Here is a 25,389-nt window from a genome sequence, read left to right as displayed (position 1 = left end):
TTTATAGAACTAGATTGATTGTTAAGATGGAGGAAAAATAGTTCCAACTTTTCTTTACCATGGGACCAGATGACACAAGTGTCATCCACAAACCTCTTCCACAAATTAGGCAGAAGACGAGAAGAGGCTAAGGCCTTTGGTTCAAAATCCTTCGTGAATAGATTAACTACCACAAGGGAGAGGGGGGAACCCATGGCGACACCGCAAGTTTGCTCATAGAATTCCCTATCGAATGAAAAGAAAGTAGAAGTAAGACAAATACCAACTAAATAAGCCATATCATGATCTGCGATGCGCTTGATGACTTCGATGGCCTCGTTGATAGGGATATTAGTGTAGAGAGAGACCACATCGAAGCTCACAAGCTTGTCATCTAGATCAAGCTTGAAACTCTTTAACTCATTAACAAACGATGTAGATTCCTTGACGAAGGATTTTGTATGGCCAATAAGGGGCTTAAGTTTCTGGGCTAAATATTTAACAAGAAGATAAGTTGGCCCTCCTATCGTGTTGACAATGGGTCGCATAGGAGCCCCTTCCTTATGAATCTTTGGTAGACCATAGATTCTGGGGGTAAGAGGGCAACTTTCAATAAGCTTATGACTGAATGAGATGACCAAGCTACTAGACTTTATAGCAAGAGCCAAACTTTTGGAAATATTATTCAGAGGATCATTGTTGAGTTTCTTGTAGCTTCTGCTATTATGGAGGTGGTCCAACATCTTTATCCAACCAATATGCTTCCAAGTCAACATACACAATAATTCAACATGCATGCAAAATCAACATTCATGCATCAACCTACAAGCAAGCATGTTGGCCCATTATGCCTTAGTGTTTTAACTTGGCTCTGATACCATATGTAAGGTCCCACTTTACCAACCATCAATAATATAGAGAAGTGTTGAACACTAAGACTCAAAATGTGATATATATATATATATATATATATATATATATATATATATATATATATATTTATTTCCAAATCCCAAGACAAGCCCAAAACCAATGTCTCACTCAAACCCCAAAGGAAAACTACCAAACGACAACCATCACTTGATACTCAACCTAAAAAAATCATATTTAACGGAAAGAGTCTTTAGTGGGATGAGTAAATATCAAACTTTATTAGCCACAATTTCCAACAAGCTAATAGTTACTTCTGTTGCAATTAAATGTGTTCAAGAGTAACTAATTTGATTATATTTTAAATAGCATGCTTATGAATTCTTTACTTAAAAGGAGAATTCAACTTCTATAGGAGTGGTATCCAAAAATTGTGAATTCAAATTGACTTTACAACCACTTACCCACATTTGACTTTATCAACATGAATTTTAACTCAATGGGATTATCACGCATATTCATTGAGACATTTGAGAAACATTTTGGTTCAAATCCTAATTTCACTTAGGCATTTCTTACCGAAAACTTATAAATGTAAATAGCTACAGCCATTGAAGCATTATGGCAAATAGTTTGCGAGCATACAATATACAGCGGTTGAGGTAGTTTGTCAACCACTTAGCGGTCGTCATCTCTTAAGACAATTTTTTTTTTTTAACTGAAACGGTTATGGAATTTTATTGAATCTGGTGGAAAAGGAGAGGGGCTTTGCCGAGGCAGCCCTGCTTACAACTTGCTTGTGCTTCTAATACAGCTGCTGAAACAATCTATTATGGAGGAGTTTCTATGAAGCTATCCTCATTGATGAAGAGCCGCCCTCTGACCAGTGCGCTTCCTTTGTTTGCCATCAAGTCCGCTTCACTGTTGGAAGTTCTGAGAATATGATATAATTTGGTGGTTGTAAAGTATGAAAGAGTTCTTTTTAGTCTTTCCAGAGTTCTGTTGAGGCCTGCATTTCGGAATAACTCTCCATCCCTCAACTTCTTTATTAGAATCTCCGAGTCTCCAAAGATCTGGATATCCTTGACCCCTTTTGCTCTGGCAATTTGGCAGGCTTTAAGGAGGCTGAGAAGTTCTGCTTGATTGTTGGTCTTCACGCCGAGGCCCCAGTAGAAAAAATCTCTGGAGCGCCCTTCAGGAGAGAAGATGATCCCACCGGCGCCCGAGGGGCCAGGGTTACCTTTAGAAGCCCCGTCAAAGAATATTGTATGAATGTTTTGAGCTCTCCACCACTTCTGGAATGTGTCATCTGCATCTCTTTTCTTCCAGGTTGGGTGCTCTAGATTAGGTGCAAAGAGAGTTTTCCTGTTTTGCAATGTAAGCTTTCCAATCCAACGCTTCTCAACCTGTTGTAGAGTTTCATCTTCTTTATAGTACTGTTGCTGCACCGTCTCTAGGAGAAGCGATCTAGCCTTGGCTGCTACCTGCAAAGAAGTTAACTGATGTTCCTTGAAAACCTTCTGATTGCGGGCCAACCAGATTTTCCAGCAGACGAACTTGGGCAGCGCATTCCAAATTTTATTCCAAATCGATTTTTGCTGTATGTGTCGAGGGTACCGGCGGCTCCATTCAGAAAAGAAATCCGGAATTGTTATGTGAGCCGGGGAGGTTATATGTAGATCTTGCAGCGTATGTTCCCAAACTGCCTTTGCAAATTGACAGTCGATAAAAAGGTGTTGCACAGTCTCGGCGTGGCTTCTACAGAGGGCGCACCAATGAGGGCCGGCAAAACTTCTTTTTGCAAGGTTATCACCTGTTAGGATCTTATTATGGATCAGGGTCCAGACAAAAAAATTGATTTTCGGAAGCGCAGTGGGAGCCCATATGATTTTCCAAAGCGCTGGACTGTGCTTGCTGTTTCCTTTTATTTGATATGCTTTGTATCCTTCCGCAGCAGAGTAATCGCCAGAATGGCCCCAGCCCCATCGATCTGTCATTGCTCTGTGGATCGGGGCGATCTCTTCGAGTTGCTCCATGAAGATGTTCAGTTGATGCAGTAGATGGGCTGGTGGTGCAGGGATTGCCCAACCTGTCCAATCGCCTTGCTGGTCCCATTCAGATATGTCGTAGAGACTTGTCTTCCCGGAAGAGGTTAACCACTCTATTAAGCCTGCGATTTCTTCGTTATCCTTTATGGCATCTCGCCCCATTATCCTATCATTCCAGATGCTGGTTTTCTTGCCATTCCCCGGTATTCTGTAGATTTTACTATTGAAAATTTTGCTGCTCTTGAGACAGAGTTTCCACAAAAGAGTGCTGTTGGCTGTGTGGTCCAGTCGAAGGTTTCTTAGCTCACCGCTGGTAGTGTATTTTGAGCGAAGAGTGGCGCTGACAGGGTGACTTGGCTCTTTATACAATTTCCACAGGATCTTACTGCCTAGAGCAAGATTAACCAGGGAGGGATCTTTGATTTGGAGACCTCCTTCATCGAGAGGCTTCTTGACTGTTTCCCAGTTGACCAGGTGCAGTTTCTTGTCGTTGCCCCTGCCCCCTTGCCAGAGGAAATTCCTAAGAAGAGAAGAGATTTGGTCCATGATATTTCTGGGAGCAAGCAGAAATGCAGCTTGGTAAATTATTAAAGAGGAGAGCTGTGATTTGATTAAAACAACCTTACCTCCTTTTGTCAGCCAATGGCCTCCCCATTTCGAGATTTTGGCTTTGAATTTGCAGATTATGTCACTCCACAGCGATCTTTTGTTTATTCCTGAGATTATAGGGAGGCCGAGATATCTGATGCTCTCCCATTGAGAATGCCCTTTAAATCCAAGAGTGTTGGCTATGTTAATGAGTTCCTGGTGGTTTGTATTCCAGCTGTAGACTTCACTTTTGCTTTCATTTACCAATGCTCCTGAGACTTTGCAGTAGCTCCTAATGACCTTGCCACAGGCTTTTGCAATTCTGATTGAGGCACCCCCCAGAAGAATCGAATCATCTGCAAATAAAGCATGGTTTATGGGGCTTAATCTACTGGTGATTTTGAGGCCCGGGATGGAGCCTGACAGTCTTTCATCTTCGAGTTTTCTGCTCAATGCTTCTGCCATTATGATGTAAAGATAGGGAGAGAGAGGGCATCCCTGTCTGATGCCTCTCTTCGCTTTAAAGAAGTTTGCAGGTCTGCCATTTATGAGAGGAGCTATCCAAGGATTGTTCATGCAGGCTTTTAGAAGATTAACAAACTGAATGGAGAAGCCAAAGGACAGCAAGACTTTGCTGAGAAATTCTCTGTTAACTCTGTCGAACGCGTTTGCCATATCTAGCTTTATTAACATGCCTTTCTCCTTTCTCTGTTGGCTTGAGTGGATGGTCTCTTGAACTTGGATGACGTTGTCGAGGATGTGTCTACCCTTCACAAAACCTCCTTGTGATGTTGAGATGATTCTAGGGAGCAAGGGCTTCATTCTATTGGCCATCAGCTTTGCCAAGATCTTATAGGAAGCATTACATAAGGAAATTGGCCTGAATCTGGCAAAAGTTTCCGGGTTAGATTCCTTGGGGATCAGAGCTAAGTAGGTTGAGTTGGTACTACCACCTACTTTGGCTTTTGACATGAATCCCCTTACCATCCTTTGGAGGTCATATTTTATTATGTCCCAGCAGACTTTGTAGAAGTGGATGGAAAAGCCGTCCGGTCCGGGGGCCTTGTCAGAGTCCATGGACCAGATGGTATTGATAATTTCTTCCTCTGTGACAGGTTTACATAACTCTGCATTGTCCTCAGGCGAAATTAAGGAGGGTATGTGATTGAGAAATTTTGCTTCCTCCATTTCTTCACCTTGGTCATCCGAGCTGAAGAGATTCTGAAAGTGTTGTTCTGCAGCTTCTTTAACTTGTTGATTGCCCTTGCAGATTTGGCCCGTCATGGTCTTTATTTCTGTTATGTGATTCCTAGACAATCTTGCCCTGTACTGCCGGTGGAAAAAGGAGGTGTTGCGGTCCCCTCCTTTTAGCCACAGGCTCCTTGATTTTAGTCTCCAATATTCTTCCTCGTTTCTGAAAGATTTATAGGCTGCTCTCTGCGCTCTAATTTCCTTTTCCAAGAGGTTTTCATTAATAATTTTGTTTTCCATATTATTTTGCAGGGAATGCAGGTCCTGGACAGCTGCAACTCTTAGAGAGGTGGGATTGGGCGCTGGCTTCTTGATCCATTCTTTCAAAGCTTTTTTAGTGAGCTTCAGTTTTTGCTCCCAAACAAAGCTTGGGGATCCTGCAATGGGGGTGTTCCAGGATATTTTCACCGTGTCCATAAAGCCTTCTCTTTCAATCCACTGAGGAGAGAATCGAAAGGGAATGGGGCCCAAGTCTTCTTCGTCTTCTAGGCAGAGCTGAACTGGCTTGTGATCCGAGGACAATTTGGGCAGGATTTTTGATGATATGATTTTCTTGTTCATGAGGAGAGATTGTACTAGAAAACGATCAAGCCGGGCAGAGATGTGGTCTGCTCCAGATCTATTATTTGACCAGGTATATAAACCGTGTATTGGATTAATGTCATGTAGATCCCAAACCTGAGCGATTTCCTCCACTACGCCCACCATAGGGTCCTTGTGATCAGTGCCTCCTCTTTTTTCTTTGGCTTTCAGGACAATATTGAGATCACCCGCGAGGATGATGTTGTTAGGGGCTTCCTGTTCGAGGAAATCTGCCAAAGACTTCCAACAGTCTCTTTTTTCTGAATAGTTAACTGGAACATAAAGATTGACCAAAGAGATAGTTAACTTACTTGAAGTGTGGATGAGTTCTGTGTAGATCCAGTGCAAGGTCTCATGAGTGCTAATCAGCTGGTATAGGTCTCCATTCCAGAGCGTTGCCAGGCCTCCCGAGGTTCCCCGAGCGCTGACAGCTATGCCTGAATTCTTCTTCCATTTTGAGTTTCCGGTTTCTAGCAGGGCTTGTCCTGCTATCTTAGTCTCTTGGAGCATGAGGATATCTGCAGGTTCCGATTTTAGAAGGTCTTTTACTGCTTCGACTTTTGCGGGGCTCCCCAATCCTCTGCAATTCCAAGAGACTAATTTCATTATTTACCTATGCTTGGGGTGGAACCGCCCTTGGAAGTCCTGGGCCTGTTACTTCTCCCGATTGTCATTTCTATCGTGGATTGGCTCCCTTGGGTTTTGAACCTTTCTGCTTCTTCTTCTCTTTTTTCTTTACGGGATTTCCTTCCTGGTCTTTTTAAAGGCCTCTCATAGAGTTCTTCTTCTGAAGACTCAGAGCTTATAGCTGGCTTTTTCTTCGCCATGTCAGCATACGTGGGACTTGAAGGGCTGCCTTGGTTGGCTTCAATGTGGATTTCACCTCTTGCCTCTTTGCTATTTGATGGGGTTTCCTCAGGATTCTCATTAGCCTGAGCTTTGGTCGGCAGATCTGGTTGCGCCTCCTCAGATCCTTTTTCGTTGTCTCCCGTTTCCTGAGCTGGGGTATCATTGTTCCTGTCACTTGTTGGAGCGCTTTTTCCTGAGTTTTTCTTTGCTTGGACTGATCTTTGGACTAATGTCCATTGTTCTCCATTCTGTTTCTCAACCTGTTCCTCTGCTTTCTTCTTACAGTTCTTGGCGAAGTGGCCATAGCCATGACAGTGTCTGCATTTAAATGGGAGCTGTTCGTAATCAAGCTCTTGAATGTGAGACCAACCTGCCACCGTGAGCTTGATCGCTTCCGGCAATCCTTCTTCGAGATCCACTTCGACGCAGATGCGCGCACAGGAGTATTGATCTCTTCTTACTGCCTGATCTATATACTTGCCTAGAGCGTTCCCAATGGTCTGGAACGACTTTTGGTTCCAGCAGTGAAGGGGCAGATGGGGAAGTCTAACCCACACCGGTACCGCGGATGGAACATCTTGAGTGGGATCAAAATCTGGATTCCATTGATTTAGATAGAGTCCCTGCGGCCCCATGAAGTAGGGGCCGTTTCTGAATATTAGGCTTCTGTCTTCTGAGCATTCAAAGACAAAGACGAAGTACCCTTTGCCCACGAAGTAACTCTTCACTCCATTTTTTATGAGAGGTTGCCAGTTTCTTTGGGTCCAATCCTCCACAGATTTGGGAGAGGGCCATAGGCCTGTAAACTGGCCAATGAGGCCTTTTTCAGACAGATTCAGAGCGGCTTTGCAGGTATCCTCCTCTGGCAGGGCAACAGAAGGGATCGATTCCAACCTTTTAATGAATTTTTGCTGGGTCAGTGAAGGTTGCCGAAGAGATCCGTTCGCTATCAGATTCTTGAAAGCTGAAACTTCAGGGGGCGGATCCGGGGGGGGAGAAGGGCCCTCAGGGGCCTCCATCTGATTGCAGAGGGAGGGGGGGAGCTGTGCGCTGAGGCGCAGCAGCCAGCACAGGGCGGCGGGGTCAGAACCCTAGCTGCGGGCCGAGCTCTGAAGTCCGCAGGCGAGATCGTTTTTCCAAAAAATCTCTTAAGACAATTTTGACAACCATTAGCAACATGAATATAAGATTTTTACTCAACCTATTTAATTCATAAAATTCATAAATTAAAACTTCAAATATTGGAATATTAAAATAGAAACTAAATCATCTTAGTCCTTCACCAAAAATTTGACAATAGACACAGACAGTTAGCAGCAGTAATCTGCAAAATCACCTAGATTTATGATCTGGGTTCTAAAAAGTGTTTTCTTCGAATCAAACAAGGGGTTACTAGGCCTTTAGGCACACAAACCCCCTGATGTTGGGTTGAATTGAAACCAAAATGTCCAGGGATTTGATTCTTTAAAACAAACAAAACTTTAAATCCTTAATGTCTCATTTACGACTTTTGTCAAACACATGGAATGCAAACTTTCATCTACAAATCTACATGAAGAAATACAACACAGGGTTATGCTACTAACATATGTTCAGTAAATTCATACATTTTTAAATCCAACATATCAGTTCTTGAAACATTTTACAACCCACAAGCTAATTCCTTTGACATTATTTGATAAGCTTATTGTAGCCATTACTACAATTTGATAAACACATGGCAGCCTGAATGCTACAGCCATTAAGGCTTTATGTCAAAATTCTAATAGTACTATAATAAAAACTTGAATCACAAAACATTGAATTATTGATAAGAATATGAAACATAAGCCATAACTGAAATTTACCTCAAACTTACCTCAAGCCTTTGATCTTCCAAACCATATTTTAGCTGCCATTATTTTTTTGCATTTTCTTTTAAGGGTTGATTCTGTAACTCCTCTAGGTATATTTTGGGTACATGTCTTTTTCATTACTTCTCTTGTATACTGCAAGTTAGCACTTATTCATACATAAATAAATTGATAGCGTTACTCAGTCATGGATTTTGTCAAACACTTAGCAAAATATTCTGAAACATTTTCTTAAGCATGCATATAATTACTTGAAACAAAACCATAACTCATGAAATTCTTGCCCAAGTCCTTTGTAATTTCTATATTACAATTACCTTTAGCAATATTTGGCTTTCCTTTCTCAAATGTTACAATACCAAGGTTAGTACAATAAACTACACTAATAATAATTCCATAACAGCTTGAGATCTAAACATCCATACATATAGACCAATATTAGTCTTTATTTTCAACTAGCATTAAGATTCCAAATAACATAAGCTTAAACCAAAACTAGATGCTTACAACAATTTAAATTTCTACTTTTTATTTTATGCTAAAGCTATACTACAATTTTAGGACAATGGAAATTATACCAGTAGAGATATTCAACTCTAATCGTTGACAATATGATCCATCTTTGATCCCTTAACCAACTCATTTGAACCATTTTGTTTTCCACCAAATCATATTCAGGGAGAACTTCTCCCCCTGGAACCCCCGAGTTGTAAGAGGTCACAAGCACTGTTTTGGAGAATTTGGTATCTACGGATAAATACTAATTCCCTAGATAAGTACTTGTATCTAGAACAACAGTTTAAAGCGTTTTAGACTTTTCCTATAATAAATAGATGAGATGAGAAGATAGAAGACCTACTTGTAGTTTTGCTTTCCTCTCATCTCCCTTGTATCGATCCTGTCGCTCCTTCCCGTACTTAATCCACTTGAGAAGTACCCTGTAAACACAACAGAAAACAAAGAACCAATCAAAGCATACGATCTATTGAATATAAGTGAAAGGAATCAGATACAACTCACACATATAAGCATTATGAAACAATACAAACATATGGGAAAAAGGTTCAAACACTTTATTAGATAGAAGAGGGAATTACAACCATTAGTGTCTGATTCAAAGCCAGTCCTCCAACTTGGATCCTGTTATCTCAAAACTAGACCTTGACAGGCTGCTGATCAGGTAGACTTCAAGTAACTCTTTCAAACCTACTTTGGGCTGAGGCTTAGCCTCCTCAACCTGAGAGGGCTCTCTCACAAGATTAAAGATTTGGATAATGAATAATATGGCTCACTCTATGAAACAAAATGAACAAGTATAGAAGGTTGAAACACAATTAGAAAGTATCCATTGGGCTTATGGAGTCAGATATGCTTCAGTAGTGACAGTAAGGTTAGCTTTGCATAGAAGTCAAGGCATTCAGAATCCAACATATGTAGAACACACCAAACACATAGAAGGCCAGTACAGTTTACGAATATATGAAGGAAATTAGAGCACTGTTAGTGATTTCTAAGTAATCACATATTCATAACACTGTAGATAATAGGAAAAGACAACACAAGACATTCATCACATTGAATTCTTTATGATTCCTGAGAAGCAAAGCCAATACTGTATTACTAAAAACAGAGTCTTTTACATAAAGCCAAATATCAGAGCTTTTCTCAATAAATTTCCAACCCTAAGTACATTGCTCTTTCTCCTATATATAGAATTCTTTACAAAGTTGAGATTCCTCCTCCAGCATGAGGGGAACTCGAATTCTACTTGCTATGACACCTATTCAAACTTTAACTAACTATTAAATACAACAACTGCTAACTGGAAGTTTTAGAAACCTAAGACAATTAGGAGTCTAACTCCACATCATGCTGATAATAGCATTTATTACAATAAAAACTCGTTCTCTGACAAGTGGTTCCCTTCAGTTTAACTTTGATGGATGTTTAAAACTCCTTGCTGGCCCTTAATGTCTTATCTCCTTTACTGCTCCTGCAAAGTAGGAAACTGCCCCTGTTTTCCTGCTTTTGGTTTCCTCAAGGATATTTGAGACCAATTAACCATGATGTTCTTCTTTGATTACACAAAAGTGTATTAGAGTGCCACGTTCTTGATGTGTTGTAGACCCTTCCCATATACTCGTATGGAGACAAAACTTCTTCAAAGCCATTTGAAATGTCGTGGACAATACTAGCAATGATCATTTGTATGAAAAAACTTATAGTTCATATATCTTTTTCTCCACTTGTTTTACCCTTGTTGGTTGCTTGCAAATTGTAAATGATCCCTTTTTGAACTCCCCTTTCAAAAAAATTCCCCTTGATTACTCAAGATTGGTCGACTGAGTTTAATTATGCAACTACAGCAGTTTCGTAGTGCGCTACGAAACTGCGGTGCATTATGCGTCATTTTCAGCAGTTTCATAGTGCGCTACGAAACTGCCGTGTAATCACAAAACACAGCTTTAATACCAAAATATGACTGTCTTGAGCCTCTTTTAATTTGAAATGTCCCTTTCAACTGCCCTGAAGCTATTTAAAACTGAATGGGGATGCATCATTCTTCAAGAAAAACTGTAACAAGGTAAATCATCAAAAATTTGGGATATAAACTTACTTGCTGTGTGATTTCCTTAAGGAGATCTTTCCCGCTGGCTTAGCTGCATCTTCAAATCCTCAATTTGTTTCTTCATAACCCTAATCCCAGCTCTCAGTTTCATATTAACTCTTCTGATGAATTTTGCTTCTTTTATTGCGGGAACTGACCATGTGTAGTATTGAGCATGATAGTTGACCACCTCAGGTATTTGAATTGTTTTTTCTTCCCACAGAGCCTCCATTTTGTTGAAGTGAGCTTCCTTGATTGCATGTTTCCTTGAGGCTTTTTTCAATTTAGTAATTTCCAGGTTTGCTAATTTCAACTTCTTTTAACTCTTCAATACTATATTCTTCTTGAGGGATAACTGCCTTACCTTTATCTTTTCCTTCATGAGACTGTGTTATCTCCTCTGTTTCACTTGCTTCGAGCAGTGTCTCTTGTACCTGTCTTGAATGCCTCATCACTGGTAGTCTTGGCTTAAAGACAAATTTAGCCATTGGATCATCGAACTTAAGCTTTTTCGAGGCTTTGATCTTTTTGGTCTTGTCCTTTCCTGATTTTATCAAATCTGCTTGAACCAAGGGAGATTCTTCAATATCAATAGCTTGCAGTAAGTCATTAAGACTTCCCTTTGAAACTGGGATCTCCTCAATAACCACTATCTTGCCTTTTTCTTTAGCTAACTGGCTCCTTATCATTCTTCTCTGACCCACTTCACCTGTAGATGATTCATGTACACCCTCTCTGATCTGAGTTTTCTCTTTCTGGGACTATTGGGGTGTGTCTTGGATTATCAGTGATTTGGTAGGTTCTTTTACCTACTTCCTAGCCTTCAATTTTACAAATCTCGTGGATCTTGTTTCCGCATGATGGCCAATTGCTGTTGGAGACTCTTTTGCAGCTTGAGGACTGAGACCAGTCTCGTTCTTGAAACCAGACATAAACATGAACGTGGGCCAGTCCCTACCTACTTTCTGGAGCTCATGCAACACAATTAATTTAACTAAGTCGTGATGAAACAGTGAGGTCTCATAGGCTTCCTTCTTTAGCTGAACCTTGTCACACATTTTGCCTAGGCTACGAAACAAGTAGAAAGGTAAATCAAGAGATATCTTTCCTGTGAAATGCAGCAGAAGCTTGAAGTGATATGAATACACCTTATGATACCTCCCCTCGCAGGTAAAGTACCTCTGTATGCAGGTAAGCAAATTGGCATATGCATCCTTGACAAAATTCCTGGGCACAGACTTATTTAAATCTGAATCAATAAACTCCGGCTTCAGAAATTCTTTGCATGGGGTCATATCAAATTTGAAATTTTTAAACCATCTTTCTTCTCCCCTTGGGATCTCAGTGACTGTAGATATGGCCTCTGGAGTGACTGGCAATTCAAGCACCCCAACTTTTGAATTCATTCCTGTGAAATTCAAGGCAAACTCCTTGGTGATTTGCATGTGGCCTCCTTGAAGCTTTTTGCAGAAATTCCAACATCCAACCTACTTGAATGCACGTTCAACTTCTCTGTTCTTTAAGATAATGTCTAAACCTTCAGGTTCGCTCCTCAAGCACCTGCCTAACCTATGCTCCTTTCTTTCTGTATCCCTTTCCATGGGATTCCAACAGGGTGACAATTTGAAAGACTGGCACTGTTTCAATTTTCGATCGTTGCCTCTCTTGAGAGCTACCTCGCTTGAAAGCTGGCTCGCCTGAAAGCTGGCTCGTCTGACTTCCAAGAAATTCAAATTGAATGCTTGACAATTTATTCCTTACGCATGAATCCGACCACAAATCATGACTGTGAGTGCTTGGCTTTTCTTGAAACTTGATATCTAAGCGTACCAAGGTACCTAACGACTCTAATGATGAAGATAAGCGGTTGGACATGATAGGCGAAGTGTATAAACTGAAAATTGATGATGTAAACATAACGGATCTTGATAGATATGATAGCTGAGCAAGATTTGCTACGGATCTGCATGAATCCTCGATTTCATAGCGCAGCCAGTGTAAAATATGGGTTTTGCGCTACGAAAACACCTAGACTCGTTTCCGAGCTACAAAAACACCTAAACTTCTTTGTAACACATAAGAACCTTAAAACAAACTTGATACAAGGAATCTATGTGGGTTGTGGGACCAGTGATGAACGAGAATGGATTATTGACCTTTTTTTTAACCATACCACCAAGATTCTAAAGACCTAGACACTACATTGAACATGGAAAAATTGAACTTGGACTAACACCTAACCTTCACAATCAAACTGATGTAAACAATTTAGTAATCGCTTCTTAAGTGATAACAGATCCCATCCAAATCACATCAAAAGCATGACAAACTTGTAGCATTACAATACTTGCTTCAAAGCCAAATCTCATAAAAACATTATCTCCTTACAATTCAACATAATCCAGCCCCTGATCACTTAGATAAGTGGTTAATTTATAGGAAGATGAAAGAGGTTTTGTCATTAATGGTGGCATTGAATGGCCTTCCATACTTAGAATTAGTTCCATGGATAAAGGGATGAGAGGATAGGATGCACCTTAACTCATTCCTCATCCATTTTTGAGCTCATGGGAGTTGATAAGTGAGGGAACCTTCTAGATGACTCCAAAAGATAAGAATATTCCCAAAACCCTATGTGAATTTCACTCATTCTTGCCCAGTGCAAGTGAAAAGAAGCCTAAGTGCTTTGCAAAGCACCCTAGCAGTGGACTCAACTGCTCTGTAGCGCACCCTCATAAGGGCTTACCTGCACTAGTCCCTCTAGAGGCTTTTTCTGGATGTCTTCAAGTCATGAAACTGTCTGGGAAGGATGCATTCAAAGGGGTGACTTGTTTAGGGCATGAAACAACTGAAATTAGGGTTTTATGAGCCCTAAAACATTGATCTGGATATTGGAATTTTATGTGCCCAAATGGATCTGTAGCAAGCACTACCAAAATATAGCAATAGAGAGATGTACAAGGCAAGTTGAGGAAGATAAGTTTCACTTCTTCCCAATGCCCCTCATGATCAGCTCCACCAAGAAGAGATTCTTCGTAATTTAGTTTAGGAATTTCAAATTCCTTTCGAAAGCAATTGGCTACTCTCCAAGCCTCTCCCTCTCCTAATCTTTCTTTTTTTAATCTCTCCAACTCTTGGTATCACAATGCACTCCCTCAAGTGAGAATACATGAGACACATATATAGGGGAGCAACAAATTATTGTCATAAAGGAGGAGTAATATGCATGCCTTGTATTCCATTTAGAGGAGTGTAATTCATTACATTAAGGAGAGGTATGCATGCCTTAGTTAAGGATAGTGTAACATATGCATTAAAGAGAGCACAAGAGGAATATTTTGTGACATGTCTTTAATGAGTGTAAGAGGAATATCACATTATTTGATGAGTGCATAAAAGAGAGTGTAATGTATTATTAAAAGAGAGAGAGAGAGTTACATAGAGCCATGAGAATCATCAAGGAGAGAGGTGTGAAGTGATTGAGGAGATGAAGGTGACTTGTAATTCACTTTTAATAATAATATCATAGTCTCATAAAAGATAATAATAATTTTAATAATATTTAGGATTAAGTCAAGATTGAACAATTAGGGTTGATTAATGATAAGTTAAGTGATTTACTTTATTTATACTTGATTACCCTTTGATTGAAGGTGATTTACTATTTTTGGAAAGTCATACTTGAGATGCTAGACATGACTTTCTATTTTTAAAAAGTCACTCCAGAATTGTCAGAAATGAGATTTTATTAAGGAAATTCATCCATGAGCTTCCCATGAGTGGTATTTTTCTTCCGGAGAATAGGTATTTTTCATCCCTATTGCATACATCTCCATGCCTTAGTAGATTGAGGACTCCGCACCCTGATCTACTCCAAGGATCCAAGATTCTACACCTTGATCTTTTAAATATTTAGGACTCTGTGTCCTAATCCTTTTATTATAGATCCAAGACTCCATGTCTTTATCTTTCATGGATTTAGGAATTTGTGCCCTAATCCTTTTATTATATATCCAAGACTCCACGTCTTTATATTTCATGGATTTAGGACTCCACGCACTAATTTCCATGGCTTATCATCTACTATATTTTGAAGCTTCGTGCTTCACCTTAAGGTACTGATTGTGAGCTCATACCCATATGATGGTTCGTTGGTAAGGCTTTGTTCCAAGACCTACACACATCACAATCTCATAGATCAAAGGAATCAAATGAATTTCATAATTAGCTTATTCACATTTTACCAAAGATTGTGCATGACTTCCACGGTCAGTTTGGTTCTGGGGAAATGTCTGCATCCATTTATAATTTGAACATCCTTGTTTGCAAATAACCACGTACCCTATCACATCTTGTTCAATACAAGATTAAACATATATAATCATAAAAATCATGTATCATGACTTCCACAGTCATTTATAATTTGAGCATCCTTGTTTTCAAATGACCATGTCCCTTGCCACATCTTGCTCAATACAAGATTAAGAATATATAATCATACAAATCATGTATCATGATTTCCACAATCTTTTATAATTTTACCATCCTTGTTTTCAAATGACCATGTCCCCTGCCACATCCTGCTTAGTACAAGATTATGAATATATAATCATACAAATCATATATCATTCATAAATCATAATTAACCATATGTTCCACATAACCATAATCATCCATGGATCTATGTGTCACAATCTTGGATTACAATCCATGTACACCTATGTCCAAATTAGGATACGAAAAGATAAAACATTGATAATATGATCTTAACCAAAATAAGTTCTTATACACACAACCATATATATTATCATAAGAAAATAACAACTAGGTGACCAAAACTAGGTCTATAGCATATAAGCATGTACATAAGTTTGTCATGCATAATATTATATCATTACATCAAAATCACCCTCTCTAAGTGTCACAAAACTAACCTTGCCAAGGTGCGACACTACAACTACAAGTAGGAAATGATTGGAGTAGTTTACCAAGAAAATATATCCTATTATTCCTAATTTTATTAATCTATTCTTAAATTAACACTCTTTGAATTCAATCGAATAGAGACTCACTACGAAATTTCTATAGTGAATGTGATGGGAGTTGTCTTCTTACCATCTTTGCTTCCACTATATTTAAGGTGCTTTCTACATTATGAAAAGAATATATTGCAAATTTTCTAATTCCTTTACCCTTTCCCTAGTAATGGCACCAAAATGTCAAGCAATTTTTTTTTTATAAATTGTGTAATATTTTATTATCAATTCAAAATACTTGTGAAACGCAAATAATGTATGTGTAGAATTAGAGTATTCATAGTATAATCTACCTAAATGCTCAATGCTTATTATACTAATGCTTAAACTTGTGAAATGAAATAAATTAAACAAAATACAAACCCATTATCGAATTCTATGTTACTTTATCTAGAAGTGTTGTAAGTTAGGTTGTAGTTAAGTATTCAATCTTCAAGATCTAAATTTTCTACAACAATCCTATGTTTGGAATATTTTTCAAATATGATTCAATGAATATATATTAACTATGAAAAAGAAACACATCACACATCATCAATCAAAAGCAAACATAATTCTTCATGGCAATTATCATGTGCTTGAACAATGATCATGCTACTAGGATCTTGTTGTCACCAACTTATTTCTGGACATGATTTAGGCACTTCATGTTGCCATGAATCATTGTTATGAAAATAATATATATATATATATATATATATATATATATATATATAGGAACTTAAAAGAATCATTGCATAAATAAACACACTTGCATCAGTGTAAAGAAAATTATAAAATCTACTTGTATAAAGGAAAATAAAGTGAAATACCGCCATGATCCATAGATGAGTTCGATCTCCAAGGAATCAAGGTAGAGTATTAGCTATAACATCATATACCTAAATTAAATCATGTAACATCTAAAACTAGAAAATGGCAATATATATGAATGGACATATTAAGCAGTTTTACTCTATTTCATCATAAGTTGGACATATGCTCCAAGAGTCCTCTCTTGAAATGGAGAGAGCGCTCTTATTTAAACATAAACTTGCTTTGAAACTAAGATAATCAATAATAAATTTAGATCGACAAACATCTCATGTAGTTACAATCATTTGCTAATAATTAGGAAGTAAATAACTCTAAATATATTCTCATGAATATCTCTGAGATATTTGATAAAAAATATTATCAAAGGCTTTAAGATTCATCTATTTTCAAGACATTTGAATGATGATCTCAAATACATATCAAATTTTCAATAGTTGAAGAGGAAATTCGAATTTGAAGAAAGTTGTAAAAATATGCATTATTACAAGATATGATGTCCCTATAATCACCAACAAACTAACCCGTTTTCGAAAGATAAGTGAAAGTATGTTATTTTTCTAATATTTAGTCATAAATTCACTTAAAATATCAAAATAAATGCATTGGAAAATATTGAGCATAATCCCACATATAAGCATTAAAAGGAAGTAGAATAGGGTTTAAAAAAATAAAAATGGATTAAAAGTCAAGGGAAAGGTTGTGAAAAGACGATAACTTGTCACTCAACACTCCTCACTTCATCACCATTCTCCACATGCAAAATGGTATTCGTTTTCTCAATCAATGAGTTATTCTTCCAAGGTAAAAAGTAAAAGTATTTTTATTTTTACTCTCCCTATTTCTTTTGTTTTATACATTGTATTTCGTGAATTGAGTTTTCAATGCCCCTGTCACCTCAAAATATTTTGATGATGTCATTTTTTCCATGAAAATTGATAACCATTAGTTTTTCAATGCTCTAACACACACACACACACACACAACTTTTTCTTTAATTCTAGAACCACACACTCCATGAGACCCCCCATAAATTCAAGGATAGGACCTAGGGACACATGCATGTAGGAAGCTTTATAGATCCCAAGATCTTGTACCTAGTGCTTTAACTTGGATCTATTTTTTGGTCAAGGCCTCCTCAACCTCTTACTTTTCATCAAATCACATTGTACATGTGGATCCTTACAACCTAAGGATCATAGATCCCAGTCTAGGTGTCTCCTCTCTCCTCTATCTTTTTCTCAAAGAAACATTTAGCTCATTTGTCCTTCCTTTTTATTTTTTTGTCTTCTCATAAGGGGGGTATCTCTTTTTTATTCACTTTTATTCAACCTCATTCATTATTGGTTGGGATTTTACTTATTTAAATTATACTTTTGTTGTAAGAACCATCAACATTCCCTTGCATGTTGACTTAGTTCTCAAGAAGAAGAATACCTCTAGGTGGGTTGGTTAATTGAGCTAACAAAAATATCTAATTAAGCTCTATTGAGACCATATATCACCATCTAAATAGATCAATCCAACCCAAATGGATATTTCCATTCATGCTTGCATAAAGCTTAATAACCTACCACACCTACTTGGTTATCATTCACATAGATATGAGGAGTTGGTGTGATGTGGGACCTTCAACAACTATTTGGACCCTAAGGGATTAGTTTGGGTTTTTTTATTTCTAACAAAGGAATTTTTATACTCCATGGAATCAATAACATGAAAAAATATTTAGCAGTCATCATTACATTAAACAATGCTCTCATCTTTGGTGCCATTGACATCACACTCTTCTCAAACTCCCTTGTGGTCATCCAACAACTCAATGGGCTTTAGGAGATTTATAATAGTGGCCTTGATTTTTTCATCCCCTTGGAAATAATCTCAATCAAATGTGTGACCTCTAAAATAATGAAGATGATACCCTAGTTCCTGACATCTTTGATATGTTCTACCAGCTAACAACCAACTTTTGTGATATAGATAACTCTAGGTATAATCATTGTTTCTTCTAAGTTTCACTTGTTTTATAGTCCCTTAGAATGCATTGTGATTATATAAATTCCTGAAGGCTCCATAGGTGGTATTTTTTTAGGTTAAATGAAGCTCCATCTTAAATGAGGTAGTATGGAGGAAGCTTGGAGTCTACAAGCACCAATGTTTCATCGTTGCAAATCCCAAGAGTTGTACACTACATTTAATTCTAGTATATGTTCTTTGATTATTGCCACCCTGCTTAGGGTAATGTGTTAACCCCTAATTTGTATATGTTCATCAACCACCCACATTACATCATTCATGCCTACATGGGTATAGGTATAATGCCCCAAATCATTCATAATCTTACTAGTGCATCTTTTTCATGACAATTATATTCATTTCACAATTCAACATCATTGTCTTACATATTTTATCTATTGTACTACTTACCTGATGGTTTAATTTATTACTTTTTGAATATTCTTAACATTTATATGTGGTAGTTTAGCTATTATATTCAACTTGCATAGTAGTTAAGGTTGCATGTTCCCATGTCCTAAAACTCTTATTTATAATCCATCTCATATATCTTGATCTTTCTTGCTTCTTTATCTTACATGTGTTTGATATCATATTTCCTACATAAGTGTGTTGTAACTTCACACTTTGTATGTATTATTAAGGCATGGGGTATCCATGCAAAATTTGGGTACTTAAGTGAAGTTGAACAATTGAAACTATCCATGCCAAAATGTATGGGAATTAGATCATGATACACACTAGTAGGAAAACCCCCATGGATCATTGTTTTTCTATTATTATTACTCTTATTTTCACTTTGCTTTCTTTTTACCTTTCTTGAAACTTTCTAGTCAAGGGGGTCAATATGAAGTGTGTGAATTTTGCATGCTAATAATTACATATGCCTATCAACTTATAGTCTGCAACGTATGCCTTACTTATGTACCATGTTTGCACATGACATGATACTTCTCTAGACATCCTTCTATGATGGATTGTCTTGGTTGGTTCCCCCCAACCTTAGCCTAGATATCTAACCTTATGTCTCTAAGTATTTGGCCCTTGGTTTCCAATTTTTCTCCTCTTGATCCTCATGGCACTCATTTGGGTTTTTCATAACTTTGTGGGCTTGGTTTTGAGTGTAAACCCTTAATTGTATCCATAGTTACTTAGGATGTTTTTTTATAAATCCAAATGAATGAAATCTATTTGGTTTGTTATTTATGGAGTCAAAAGGAGTCAAACCCTTCTCGATCTCATGTTAGATAGCATATCATGGATTCCTTATTAGGGTATCATGCTTGTATTTTGGGCCTAAAAACTCATGACACAATCTTATAAAAGCCATGGTATAGAGTTAGACCATGTAGCATGATTTTGTTAGACAATTTGTGCCCTTAAATATCTAACCTAACATACACTAATTCCTTGAAGTCATTCCCTTGCCTTATTAGGCCATTTTATTAAACTTTATAAGTCCTCTTCAAACAACTATGTTTGAAACCCTTTCTTGCAAGTACACATTTGTATTTGTGACACACTTTGATATAAACTATCTTCCATATCTCCCATGTTTTTGGGCTACCTTCACTTATGATCTTTAGAACCTATACCTAGATATCTTATGATTATCTTGGTTCCAACCTTGAAGGCTTGTTAGTTCATCCTAGGGCGTCTTCATTGGAATAGTTCCACTCATACATTAAGTGAGTTTCCCCTATAACCTCAAGGGAGGTTTCATCACAACTAGGGAAAGGGAGGTATCATCCTTGTTGAGTGCACTTAGGTCTCTATATTCAACACTTTCATTAGTTTTATATTTTTTGGTAATATATATAGTTTTATTTTCACACACACACACACACCTATGTGTGTGAGTGTGTTTTGGTGGGGTGGGGGTGGATATGTGGGTGTCTGTTAATATTGGAGACTAGATCTAACTCTTGTATGGAGGAAACTTGAATTTCCAATGGAGGATCATCTAAGATGTGGATCACCCTTGGAGACTTGTTGCAACTCTCTTATTTATCCCAAGTAGCTTCAGGATATCAAACAATGATTTATAGGTGAGTTCCTTCCATACTTCTCTTTCTCTTTTTCACATTAAGGATAATAGTTTACCAAATTAACCTTTGGTGAATTAACTCTAGATTGTTAGTTTACTTTTCATTACCAAATTGTCGGTAAAACCTTATTCAAAAGCTAAGTTAAGTAGCCTAGTAATTGATAACCATAGGTTAAAATAATAAATATCTAAAACACTACTTAACCTAGTGTCTCTCTCCCCTCTTGGGTCTTTTCCTTTCTCACCTTATGGTTTCTCAATTTTACTTAAACTTCAATGGAAACTAGACCCTTTTTTTCTCTTTGTTAGTGGTGCATGTAGTATGGTGGTCTTCCATCCCAACCCTCATGCTATGTGTGGTAGTGTGGATCTAATTTTCCACTACATCAACCACACAAGACCACCATGAACATAATGATTATGTGGGTAAACTTGAGTATTTGGAAGAAAATCATTACAAAAAGGGGTAAAAAGTACTTAGCTCAAAATTAAGGAATATAATGGGTCATCCTTAGAATATCAAATATTATAGATGATATGTATAGTTCATGGATCATAATTGCAATAAACAAGAGAGTGTAACCTAATATACTAATGGCTACTTCTATTTATAATTGGGAATTTCTTAACGTGGTTAGTTTAGATCATTAGGTTAAGTGCCCTCTTTTAGCTGGCTTGTTTGATCAAGTCTAGTCACATTGCATTGCATGATATTTATGTTAATAAATTAGAAAAAAATAGTTGTTCGCAACCAAATTCATGTGAAATTAAAAGTTGATGTTGTATTACCTTAACAAGGAAATAGAGCGATACTAAAGGAATATGCTAAACTAATAAGAGACATTATTAAAAATATAAATAGAGAAGAGTTGACATAAATTTATGCATTTAGGTTGTTTCTTGAAACTTGTTGGGCCATGTTCTCCTCCATGTAAGCCAATGGCTAGAACTTTTCCATGAAGTGAGTGAGGTAATCCAAGTTGTGATGCATTGATTGTGCAAATAACTCCTCTTTTTTTTGTTATCTTGAGACTTCCTAGAGTGAAACTGACTTCTTTAATAATGCAATTGATTTTTCTTTATACTTTAACTAGTTGCGGTCGTTTATTTCATCTTTATCTTTGGGAGATTTAGCAAACTCTCATATTGCATGGTAAAAGTTTGCCACTATTATTCTCTAGGTCTCCTAGGTTAATGGCATTCTCTTTGATGAGTTATGAGGTTGGTTGTACTAAGACATGTAGCACCTAATTCCATTTATTCCAATAGATCCTTTTGTTGAACTCCTACAACTAACAAGAATTTAGTTTGCAAGCACACTCTTGCCTAAATCATTCATGTTTTAATGACACATACAATTGGATTAATGAATAATTTCACCACTCATATTGCATTCACTCATACTCATATGCTTAAGTGGTACTTCTTCCATAAATTAGTACTTATTATAGTGTATGGTGATGAGGTAATTAACCTTAATATCTTTTATTTGATTAATCCCCAAGTAGCACCTTGTAACTTTTATAATTATTAAAAACAAATATTCCCATAAATGTTGATTGAAGCCTTGTTCCATCTCAAAGTTATCAAACTTAAAATAAAAGAAAACTGAGAAAACTTGATTAGGCAAATAAGCCCAGAGTTTAACTCGAATTAAGGAAAAGCTAGCAAAAATTTGGAAAAATATAAAAATGAGCAAATTCAAAATCTAAGAAAAAATTATAACCATCCTCACAAGTTTGGTTAATTATAAATCAAACTTAATCCATCAAACAAAGCAAATTTGTTTTCCTTTCTAATTTAACTAAAATCAGTAATTCAATAGCCCATAATCCCAATCATATTGGTCATATCATATAATTTAGGATAGAAATGCAGTAGTGATCTCAAGTACCTCGTTAACTCCTTCCCATCTTTTTACTTTTCCAATATGAATTTTATAATAACTTATACATCATTATTTATGGATGTAACAATTTTGTTTCCCAACTAGTGTGCCACCCCGTTACATTAATCCTCTAACAAATCAATAAGTGGCTTACCATATCCCATGGGGGGCTTGTGGACTTGTTATTTAAGGTGTCTTGATTATTAATGTTGAGTCGCTTTCAAAATATTAAGATACCATAAAAAATTCAATATCCAATGTGAGTGGGAACGGTGTCCATGTGTGGTCAACACATTTTAAGATTATATCTATTGTCCTTTATCATAGGCCTGCCACAACCCAAAGCATAATAACACTAAGACATGGCCTACCACTATAATATTGAACTTGCCTAATTCTATTACAATCTCTATTGTAATATTTGGTCAACCATCATGGGCCATTCAATATAGACCTTTATTTGAGACTTGGCTTTAACCCCCCTTTCCTCATAAAAGTTAGAATACAAACAAAATTCACACGTGGGATCAACTTTAAAGATATTGTGCTCTTGAAAGAGAATTTCACAATCACAAAAAAGAATCCCAAGAGAGCACACTCAACTATGGAACAAAATCACCTTTCAGTGAAAAATCTTTCTAATAACATCTCTCGAACAAAATCTTCTAATTAAAAAAGTTTCTAATAACAACAACATTTGAAAGATTTAAAGTTTTAAGTTGTTCAAATTTATCATTATTAATATTTAGATATAAAATCTTTATTAAAATTATGATTTTTTCAATGGTAATTAAAATATTTTATATTAATAAATATTATAATATAATTTGTTATAAAATTATATTAAAATTTTAGTTTTGAATTTTCTAAATAAGAATAGAAAATATTACTAATTATTTATCTACAATAAAATCTAGATTTTAAGCAATATTTTCTACTATTTTTGATAGTGTAGATTTTACAAAGTAAATTTAAGATTCTAAGGACATTATAGAACATAGAAGCTAACATTTAAGACATGATGGTTGGATACTTCTTCCATAGCTATGTTCACTAGGTATAAGTTTTGTTTGGCAATTTTCATGTCTTCGGGTAGTTAGTGCATCATTTCTTCTTTGTCCATTTCCTCACAATTGTACTTGATTGATTGCACTTGATTTGAAGCTTTCAATTGGTCTCATTTTCTTAGATTAGTGATCATGTTCCTAAACATGTTGCGTTCAACCTCTAATACAATCATTTGACACCTATGATGAACCAAAGTGCCCATAGTTGTTGCGATTTCAGTGGTGACTTGATGCTTATTCTCATAATTTTTCATCGTTGCTACGAAGATGAGGTTTTATTACCATATACAGAGTCCTCATGATAAGTTAAAACTCTTCGAATCTCCTACAATTCTTGATAATCCATCCTAATTCTACTATAGTTCAAGCTCCCAAATAGCATCGTGTTCTCTAAATCGCCCTCTGCCCATTCTCCTTGATTGACCTTCAAGCCATAAAAGTCCTACTTTTGGTGCACATGAGAGATACTATCTTTGCTACCACCAACCATGACATAATTGCTTAAATCAAAAGAGGGTTCAAATAGAAAAGATAAGGTTTTGTGTAGACAGAAATTGGGAGCCCCCACAAAAACTTTAAAGCCAAACCTAGAAACAATCTATAGAATTGTGTCTCCCTACATTAACGAGGTTCAATGATTTCACCTTCCAACATAGGGAAACCTTAAGTTTGTTCAAATCAAGCAATACCCTATTTATGTTGAAGTACACTTGAGAAGAGCTTCTCAAAATTGAGTAAGACTAAAATTAAAGAAATGAAAAAACCCATAGAGAAAGGGATATGATATGAATTGAAACTACAAAGCCAAATAGAATAAATATAACCCATACAACCGCAAACCTCCTTGAATTAGAAGAGAAAGGAGGAGGAGGCTCACCCATTGATTGAATCCAAAGTAAGAACCTACACAATATCCTAATAAAACTAGTAGAAGTCATGAAGATGTCTGTCAGATCTGAAAGCCAAGTTTTCCACCAATGCATTATAGACTAAGGAAACATATTCCCACCTTAAGAAGTGAATTTTCTTCTTGGGAATTCAAAATCATGTCGACCCAAGAGCTAGATCATTTGGATGGTGGCTCAAGTCTCATCTCATTACTAAACTTGTTATACGATTGTGCGTCTTGATTGTGTGCCACCCGAAACCTTAAATTATTGCTACATGCCTTTGTCCTTATATTAAAATATTCATGGAATGTGTTCGTTGAATATTTTACCATTGATATCGAGGCCACCCTCATTTAGGGACATGGCTTAATTAGTGAAACCATCCACTAAAGAATTGTTTCCTCGTAACGCATGATAAAACTTGATGCAAGTGAATTTGGTTATTTTTTATATTCTTGAACTAGCACTTATGATAGTAAATTACCTACTAGGGCTGTGTATTATACGTTTTGGAGTTTTTAGCTAGAATCTAGTGAAACATTTTTTGGTCAAATCGTGATCTTTTGTTATTTAAAATGCGTTCTTCATTGCATATAGAGATTTATCACCTCGAAAAACCCTTGGAGCACTCAAATTGTGGAGAGTTCACAACTCAAACTTGTGATTCCAACAAATACCTGCTAAATTCTAGGAAAATTTGACTAGAACATATGCCGAGAAAAATTCCAAAACATATAACAGGTAGACTATGACAGACTCAATACCATATAACCTATGATGGCCTTTGAATTTCCCACCACTATTACTAGTTGAATACGAGACTTGATGACAATCTATTTTTTAATTTCCCATCACTATAATAATTGAATACGAGAGTCAATGGTAATCCTTAATCCTTACATAAGCATATTCTTCTTCTTGGTTATTAGATGAAATATCTAAGTCCTCAAGCAAAGTATGTTTCAACTATTCCTTTAGGACTCATGATGATCACTCTTGCACTT

At 36.8% G+C, this 25,389-nt stretch overlaps 1 protein-coding gene across 1 annotated transcript; it reads right to left on the bottom strand.

The window, feature by feature from the left end:
* Positions 1 to 1,679: 1,679 nt before the first annotated feature.
* On the bottom strand, positions 1,680 to 7,186 carry LOC149149050 (uncharacterized). The gene is made up of 2 exons (XM_089442369.1): positions 6,087 to 7,186; positions 1,680 to 5,898 (listed from the first exon to the last, which is right to left on the bottom strand). The coding sequence occupies exons 1-2, from the start codon at positions 7,184 to 7,186 to the stop codon at positions 1,680 to 1,682; spliced, it is 5,319 nt and encodes a 1,772-aa protein (XP_089298495.1).
* Positions 7,187 to 25,389: the final 18,203 nt, after the last annotated feature.

This window comes from Pinus tabuliformis, chromosome 9 (assembly GCF_031772625.1).
Source record: "Pinus tabuliformis cultivar Carrire ecotype Pingquan chromosome 9, CPIR1, whole genome shotgun sequence".
Lineage (NCBI taxonomy): Eukaryota > Viridiplantae > Streptophyta > Pinopsida > Pinales > Pinaceae > Pinus > Pinus tabuliformis.
Note: the sequence above shows the minus strand (reverse complement) of the source record. Positions and strands in the feature narration are given on the sequence as shown.